The sequence below is a fragment of the Nestor notabilis genome, unplaced genomic scaffold, assembly GCF_000696875.1.
Source record: "Nestor notabilis isolate BGI_N333 unplaced genomic scaffold, ASM69687v1 scaffold17872, whole genome shotgun sequence".
Classification (NCBI taxonomy): domain Eukaryota; kingdom Metazoa; phylum Chordata; class Aves; order Psittaciformes; family Psittacidae; genus Nestor; species Nestor notabilis.
Genome location: NW_009919051.1, coordinates 45,140 through 53,744, shown reverse-complemented (window position 1 = coordinate 53,744; position 8,605 = coordinate 45,140). Strand labels below are relative to the sequence as shown.

The 8,605-nt window shown below is 42.0% G+C and overlaps 1 protein-coding gene across 1 annotated transcript in view; it reads right to left on the bottom strand.

Annotated features, from left to right (window-relative positions):
- Positions 1–4,406: 4,406 nt before the first annotated feature.
- STARD9 (StAR-related lipid transfer (START) domain containing 9) overlaps positions 4,407–8,605 on the bottom strand; it is a gene marked incomplete at its 5' end in the record, with an annotated part of 47,993 nt that continues 43,794 nt past the window's right edge. Inside the window, 7 exons of the mRNA XM_010010060.1 lie at positions 4,407–4,508; positions 5,603–5,761; positions 6,186–6,265; positions 6,678–6,883; positions 6,967–7,031; positions 7,594–7,736; positions 8,400–8,505. Coding sequence (XP_010008362.1) covers positions 4,407–4,508; positions 5,603–5,761; positions 6,186–6,265; positions 6,678–6,883; positions 6,967–7,031; positions 7,594–7,736; positions 8,400–8,505 — 861 coding nt within the window. The remainder of the gene's footprint in view (positions 4,509–5,602; positions 5,762–6,185; positions 6,266–6,677; positions 6,884–6,966; positions 7,032–7,593; positions 7,737–8,399; positions 8,506–8,605) is intronic.

The following is an 8,605-nucleotide window of genomic DNA, read 5'->3' as shown; positions in this document are numbered from 1 at the left end:
AGAGCAGACAGACCAGCAGTGGAAGAGCACTGTGGCATCCCCTGGAGAGCTGGCTTGGAAAGGAATCCTTTCCATGAGGACAGTGGGCATTTCTGCCCGTGCGGATAGATCATCACCAAGGGTGTGACCTCCCGTCCACCCCCAAGTATTTCCTCACACTGGGGCCTGGGGCAGGGACTGCTGGGGGCTGGCAGGACACCATCAGGTGCTCATTAGGTGTCTCGTGAGGTTATTTTTCCTGCCCCTGTAGCAGTGAGGAAATGATTTCCTTTTGTCTGGGAGTGTCCTGTTAGCACAGGTTTTCCCAGAAGGCAAATACTGTGCGGTGTGAGAACATCATCTGGACAAAGTGAAGCTCAGGGCACCTTTACCTTATGCTAATTAACTTGCTTCTTCCCTTGGATAAGGTGAGAAAAGGTGACTTCTTGGAGTCAGTGGTTTAAGAGAAACCACAGGCAGGACTCATGAGGTATAACTGTGGTTTCAGAGGGAGGGGCTACAGAGGCACATCAGTGTCTGAACTGTACTGAGATTTTTCTAGACTTGGTTACTGAGCACTGTCTTGAAAGACTGGGCATGTGCCATCTGCATGGCTCAGTGTAGGGATTTTCTGGTGTGACTGAAGCAGAGGGTCCCTAGAAGCAGGCAGGCTGCATATGGTAATACAAACTGGACTAGCAAGTATACCCTCTCATACCCTGTCTGCTCCCTGAGGCTGAGTAGTGTGTGACTTTTTGCTGCAGATCTCATTTGAAGTTGTTCTTTGTCATAATAAACATGATTAAATGTCCTGGTTTGTGTTTAAGCTGTTGATCTATATAACCTCTTGGTACTGGGGCAAAGTACAAAAAAGGTGCCTTGCCACACACAGAGCATGGGGCAGAGAAAGTGGAGCAGCAGCTGCTTTGTTTATACTGACCTATAAGTTTATATAAGGGGTGGTGGAAGGGGGAAGAAGCTGCAATTTATAATGGTAAAAAAGGGTGTTCTCATCTCTGGAACTGACTTTATTTGGATATTGTAAAACTGTTTGCACAGATGCCATGGCCACAGCTGGTCTCACGACCTCAACATACCTGAATTATCCTTCTCTAATTCAGTGTGCTTGGAAGTTCTCATTTAAAAGGTGAGCAAGGCCCAGGAGCAGTTTGCTACATACACAGAGCACAGTTGTGCCCTATGGGGCCGAAGGCAGTCAGTCCTTCTGTGGGAACCAGCAGGTAAGATACACCTCTGTGTCCATGGTCTTATGTCTTAAAGGAGTTACTCTAGTTTTCTGGGCATCCCGTGGTACTTTGCCCTGGTTGCTCTGTAAAGCCAGACCCTGACTTTGTAACTAAACTGTAGGAACTATTGTATGGATGCTGTTTCCTGCCTAGGGATGCTGAGGATGCATGACCACAGTCCCATGGGGGCTGAGAGGCTCCTCTTAGTGTGAGTGCTCCATGCATGATACCTGGTGTGGTGCTGCAAGGAGAGCAGCAGGGAGAAGAGAGCTCACAGCAAGCTAGGTTAGAGCATGTAGCCTTCCCTCTGTCAGTCTTTCCTGCTGTAAACTCACAACTCCCAAAAGAAAATGAAGCAAAAGGGTGTTCTACTAACTTCCTTCAGGGTGTGCAGTCAGAGGAGCCATTGCCTCACTTGAAAAACACAACACAATCCCTTTGCTTGGACACTGCATCACAGGAACCAAATTCAGGCAGCGACTGGCTCCTTGACTCTTGGGCCACAAATTCCTATTCCATGCACATTCCTCAGCAGGTATGTAGGAGCCCTACATCTCCCCCTCCAAGCTAGTTTTTGTGGTACATCTCTATCTGACATAGTTCCATAGATGGGTGTCTTTAGCTGGAGGAAAATAATGCGGGGCACGTTTTCTTGTGTAGAAAATACCATTTACTGTGGATATGAAAATAGCAATCTTGATTAAGAGCAGAGATGCAACAGTAGGTGGTACAATTGGTTTGATCATCTACTGCTCAGCAGTAACTTACAGGAAGTTGGTTTTTGCCCGTTGTAGATTAACAAATTCAGTATCTGCTGGGTTTTTATTTCTTCCTTCCAAACAAACCAATGCCGTACATTAACAAGTACCATAAAATGTTATATTTGCAAAAGAAAACATTTATATAAATAGGCTTTTTAGTATCAATTGAAGATTGTATTAAAAAAAAAGTTACTTCAGTACTGATAAAAATAAAACTTAGCTTTGATAGCATATAAAACTGCTTCAAAACAAGCATATATAAATAACTTAATCTGTAAACATAGAAAAAAAATCTTATGTGTATATAAAAATAAACATCTGATGCACTGTACAATAAGACATTATCCTTCATAGGCACTGGCATCGTTGATCAACAGGAGTCCCCCTAGATGTTTTTCCTACAAAAACTGCTTCATCACTAGTGCCATGTCCAAAATAAAAGGGAAAAAAAGCAAAGCACTGAGCAAATCTTGTGTGGGTTGGATGAAGACCTCCCCTACCTCCCCCAGCCATGCTTGGAAGCAACACTGGGGATAGAGCCAATATCCCATGCTGCTGTTTCTGCTCATTTTAAATAGGGCTTTAATGTACTGCCTCATTGGCTCTTCCTTTCTTTGTTTCCACCAAGAGGGAGGAGGATGGGGAACTCTATGACAGGTTGCAAACCTGGAACTCTATTTTTGCTCAGCTGCAGAAAACTCTGTGCTGGGTTGTCCCTTTGTCCTTGAGGGGCTACAGAGGATGCATGTGGTTGGAAGTGAACCATATGCCATGACACGGTTTGGCAGGCTTCTAAGAAGATGCTGAGCCTCACCATGAAAGAACAGCATAATTTTGGTGTTAAGATTGTAACCAAAGCAAATTTGTAAGTAAGTGAAAGGTTTTGCTATCCTACCTGGTATAGTTTTCAGGGGGGAAGCCTTGGGCTGGTATGCCTCAAAACTGCTATTTTCTTAAATATCAATTCAAAATAGCTATTTTCTTTTAAAACTGAATATATTTATAACAGGAAGTAACATAGAAGCTGAGAGCCAAAATTACACCTGTGCAAAGATATAGCAAAAGTAGCTCTTGGCTCTTGAACTCAAAAGGTGGGAAAACTCATCTTTTACTTACAGTAACTGTTGAAGTAGCAGAAGCTGACTCTGGTAAGGTGGTCGCATGAATACATATTTCTCACTTGACAAATTTAAAGTGCAACAGCTTCTTGAACAATGTGGGCATTTTTGAGCTAAGGAAAGCACATCATAGCAGCTTCTATTGCTTACTTAAGGTATATGAAATGATCTTTACTGTTGTGCTGAAGAACTAATGGAATTACTTGAGCTGGTTGTGGTTTTGTTTCTTTTTAGGAATGTGTGACCAAACTAGGGAGTGTTGAACAAATATGTAAAGCCTGACAGCAGGATTGTTGGACTAAGGTCAACAGTAATGCCATGAGGTAATTGAGTGGGAAGAGTCTGTCTTCACTGCAGTGAGCGAACTGGTCATGTTCTGAACAAGGAAGTGTGGTAGGACTATGGCCAGGCTGGATTTGCAGCTGATAGAAAGCGCCATTGTGGAAAAATGCTGGAGCTACTTTTATTTGCAGGATATAAATTCTAGAAACAAGCTGATTACTTGGTACTACTCCCTACTAATGACAAAGTGTCACTGTTTACAACTGTCAGTTTGGTTTCTTGATTTCAAAGCACCTAATTCTGCAGTGCAGTAGAACTGTGTCCTGAGGTGTGGTGGTTTCCACTGATGCTGCATAGTGTAGTGGCAATCCAAAATACCTCACACTGGCTGCAAGCCACCAGCCAACTACAGGAGAAAAATCTATCTAGGGTGTAGGGTGACTAGTGGATATCGCTCTGTTTGAGCTTCCCTTCTCCAGGGGAAGTCTAGCCAGCGAGCTAGGTTAAATGATTTATCTACACTGTTAGGAATTCTGCATTTGATGCTTATCTCAACATCAGAAAGTGGCTTTGCAGCTCTACTCAAGAGTTGCAAAGGGTCTCAAGCCATATGCGGACTGTTTCCAGTTTGTAGTGCATTTCATTGCTTCTATTGCTTTTTTCCCACTGCTGCCTAAGCTTTCTTAAAGAAAGAAGGTGGGTCTTTGAAGCTTCTTGGAAACAGAAATTAAATACTACATCCTGCATGCAAGATGTTGGCTATTGTAAATCAAAGTCTCTTCCTCTGCTTTTTATAGAGACAGCACACCTTCCTGCTGCTCCGTGGAGGTTTTCCTGGTGCATTTCTTCCGAGCAGCTAAAATAAATGATCCTTTTTCCTAACTCTTCTTTTGTACAGTCCAGTGTTAGCAGTGAGGCTCGATTGTGACTGTGAGCCAGCATTTTACATTACCCTTACAAGGCTTGTGTCTCTCTGTGAACTTCGAGCTGCTGTTACGTGTCCAGTTTTGTACCCAACACTAACTGGCAAGGAAGTGTGCCAGGCGAGCGATCACCAGGGGCTGGCGCTTGGCGATGGAACTCAGGAGCCTTGCAGGGATAGCCGGGGCACCGAGATCCACCTGCAGGAAGGAGAAGAAAGGCCACGTGTTAGGGTTTGTACCTGGGTTTAAGCAAAATGCTTCTCCAGCCTCAAATAGCTCTAGTGCTACAAGTACATGTAAGTATATGTAAGTATGTGGTGGTGCAAGTACGTGTCTGTAAACTACAAAAGTAGTTCACAGGCAAACGAACACTATCATTACTGTGTGGTTTGTATCTGTTCCTTCCCAATACTCCATAGGCCTTCAAAGCTTTGATATTTGATCACTTTCAACAGGTATGACCCACACTGCTTTTTAGTTTGAGCTTCAGTTAAATATTACTAGTTTGAGACAGATCCAGTGTTACTGAAAATATATATGCATATATTATTATAATTAAAGATTACTATTATATTATCTTTATTATCATATTAATATTACTAAATATTATAATTAAAGATGATTTTTTAATTGTCTCTAAAAACATATATTCTGTAGCTAAGTGTAATGGACTAATGACATTTAGCTCTCTGATGAGCACTTTAAAATAAATTATACACATTTGGCATTCTCTTCTGGACATTACTTGGTACCACTGTCTCAAGGAGAGCCTACTTTTCAGATGAATCAGTAATAAATGGATGGCAGGGTTTTCTTAACTGGAATCCTAATCTGGCCTTCTGTTTTGTGCCTGTTAAGTCTGAAGAATTAACAACTTCAGTTAGAAAAATTCAGCAACCAGTATTTCTGTGCATTTTGAAAATACTGTAACCTGAGGTGGACTTCTCTGCCCACAGCAAGGTAAAAATGCCAACAAGGGTTTCCATACCGGCTCCCCCTGTGAGAAGGCAACATCCATTGGAACTGCTAATAATCCATTACAGAAGGGTCTTGGTATCCAGGGGAGCAGCTCCAGATGCTGCAAAAGCTCAGGATCAACCATGTGCTTCAGCACAATCCTAGTAAGATTCTCTCTGCTTTAGTGCACGTTATGTTAGATAAGAGTGTGAAGTGGAGGAGGCATTCACGGTCACCTCTTGGAGCATAGCATCAGGATTATAGATTTTGTTACTTACAGCTCTTATCTGTAACAGCTTTTCTCATTCACAGTTGGACATACAGCAAAATCTTACCTGTGCCATGTAAATAACTCTGGTGACATCTCTTCCATTCACCACATCAGGCTCCAGTATCCAAGCACTTGGCAAAATCTCCCCTCTCACCACTTCTTTGCAAGGGTGGGGCATGGATGCATCATAGACAGACTGGACAGCTAAGACAGACAAGTTCTCCTGCATGTGACAAAGTGTAAAGATGACAACTGGTACATTTTTTTAATGCATACAGTAATGTTTTCTCTGTTTGTCATGAGGATATATTTCTCATACTAGTTAAAAGAACTCTTCTAATGAAATAATATTTCCCATATTTATTATTTTATTAATTTATTAATCTGTGTTTGGCATTATCTTGCATGTTTGTAACCAGACTATGCTGTGTAACACTTGCGTTACTGCCTAACAGGGCTTGGCTGATGATTGTCATTCATGAGGGTTTTATACACAATTCCCTTGTGTTGTATGCACATGGCTTTTCTACCCATTATACCGTCACTTCTGGAAAGATGAGCATGGACTTCCCTTCCGTCTCCCTTTTGTCCTTGAACCAGGAGCTCAGCACAACTCCTCTGTGCTGCAGAGAGAATGTTCACTTTACCTCTTTGGCTTCTACAGTAATGCAGCAGAAATCCCGGGGTTGCTTTAGATAGCAGAGGGAGGTATCAGTCACTAAATACACTGTGGAAAACAACAAAGAGGGGAATTAGACTTTGACAACTTTAACTCAGCACACTTTCCCCCACCCCTTAAATGCATGTGCATATTTCATTTTGACTTCCTGGTGCCAGAGAGCAGAACTCTAGTTAATGTGTTCTAATATGTCATTAAGACGCTTTCTCAAGCCACTCAAGATTTATTTTGACTTTCAAACCACCATCTCTAGATGTACATCTACAGTGAGATGTGTTTAAATAGTATTCTTGCTTTGGAAAAGCCTTGCAAAGCTCAAGTTCCCATATTAAATAAGGAAAGTATTTATTCAAACATAAAGAAATGAAGTAAGATGTCTCTAAATTCCCTTCTGGCTGGCAGCCTGACCTGAGAAAGTACCTAATGATAATGGTGGCCAGTTGTTTGTGTTGATACTCACCCAGCTGGATGTGGCTGGTTACCTTCTTGTGTATTCGAGCTGTGTTGATAGTTCTATCGTACAGATGCCGTTTGCCAGGATCTCTCACTAGTCCCCACACATAGGGCAGGGGTCTTTCTATCACTCCTGCTCCCAGGAACCCATGCTTTGTTGCTGAAGGGAAGACTTTGTAATAAACCCGTACCTCTTTTTCTGTACATTGATATCTGTCAAAGACAAATTAAAGGTATTTGCACACGAGAGGGCCAAGTACATATGAAGATTTTTTTAGCCCCTGCCATAAACTTACTTCCACCCAGCTGCTGCTTGGCAGGTGTAGAGATTCCTCAGGTTGTGAGAGCATGCTGCCATTACCTTAGAAAACAGTGACAGATTTATAGTTTAAGAGAAAGCTGTAGAAACTATAAATTGCATCCAGCTTTTACATGCTCCTAGACTCTCTTCTATTCAAACTACTAAGCTGGCTTTACCACACATAGTTTTACAGTGTGTGTAATCCCTAGGGAGTATTAACTGCCAGATGGACATATATATATGTTATACATATATATATATATATATAACATATAAGCCTCTATGCTAGCCCAAACTATTGTGAGAAAATCAGAGATGGGTGGAGCATGTCTCTAAATGAAGGTGAAGTGATTGTACCTGGTCTGCAACAGGAAGTTGGTATGCTTTCCTTCTGACTCAGCAGTTTCTCCAGCTTCACATGCAGCAGTCTTCTCTGAACCCCACTGCTGCAGCCTTGCTCACTTCAAATGGCCCCCACCATTTAAAATTGCTCAGTGTGTCTCTCTCTAACTAACAAATAGGTAACTGTCAGCACTGTAGAACAACAAGGCTTGTCCCACATATTTTTACTACAACTCGACTTGTAATAGGACATATGTGAAAACTCTGTTTATTTACTTACCTCAGTGGTAGCATTGGCCAAGATATGTTTGGATAAATCTTGGTATCCTTTTGTGGAAGAGGAGCTGACAGAAATAGTTAATCCATGGGTGAACCTACAGCTGATGCTGCTAGAAGGAAGGGGTGGCTGGATGCTGCTGGATTCTGCAGGAAACAGAAAACATAGGGGAGTAAAAAAGATGGAAAAGGAAACCCACTGCTATCTGCTGTTGCAGGGACTTCAACCTGCCACTGGAGCACCCAGCCACCTGGTCCTCCTGAAGGACTCATGCCATCTCTTGTCTAGGCAATCTGCATATTAGTAATTACACTGCAGTTACATCGTGCATTACTCAAGTTTAAGTTATTACCACGTATAAGCTACCAAAATAACCTAAAGAAGAAGCAGCAGTCTGGAGGATAAAAATAAGAACTTGCATGTACAATCTTATACCCATTGCAGCTTTAGCCCCTCCCATGTGTCTTTAGTTCATTCAAAGTGTTGTCCTCCAAGAACACTTGGTGTGGTAACACAGGAGGACAAAGACCAACTTTAGAGGGGCCAGATCCCCACTTAGTTTTTCAGGAAATTCTAAGCAAGCTCTGGCTACTGGTTGATAGTATTTTCCTGAAGTCATGTAATGGTAGGGACATCTTATCATAGAATCATAGAATAGTTAGGGTTGGAAAGGACCTTAAGATCATCTAGTTCCAACCCCCCCTGCCATGAGCAGGGAGAATCAGATTAGATTTTTATTTACATAAATGACAAATTTCCTTAGGCCTTGGGATACAGCTCAAACATAAGCAGGTATATGTTTTACTTACCAAATGTAGACTCCTTCTGTAGTTGCTCTAACACATAAAGCTGGCTGTTTCTAACAGCTGAGCGACCTCGTATATCTCTTGAAAGCAAAGCATTCCCAGCGGAAACCTGATTTAGGAAAGAGCAGAAGTGGAAGCCTTTGGTGTGAATTGGGTAAAATAAATTATGTTACATAGCAAGTGGAGTATTTGTCACATATCTGCCTTAC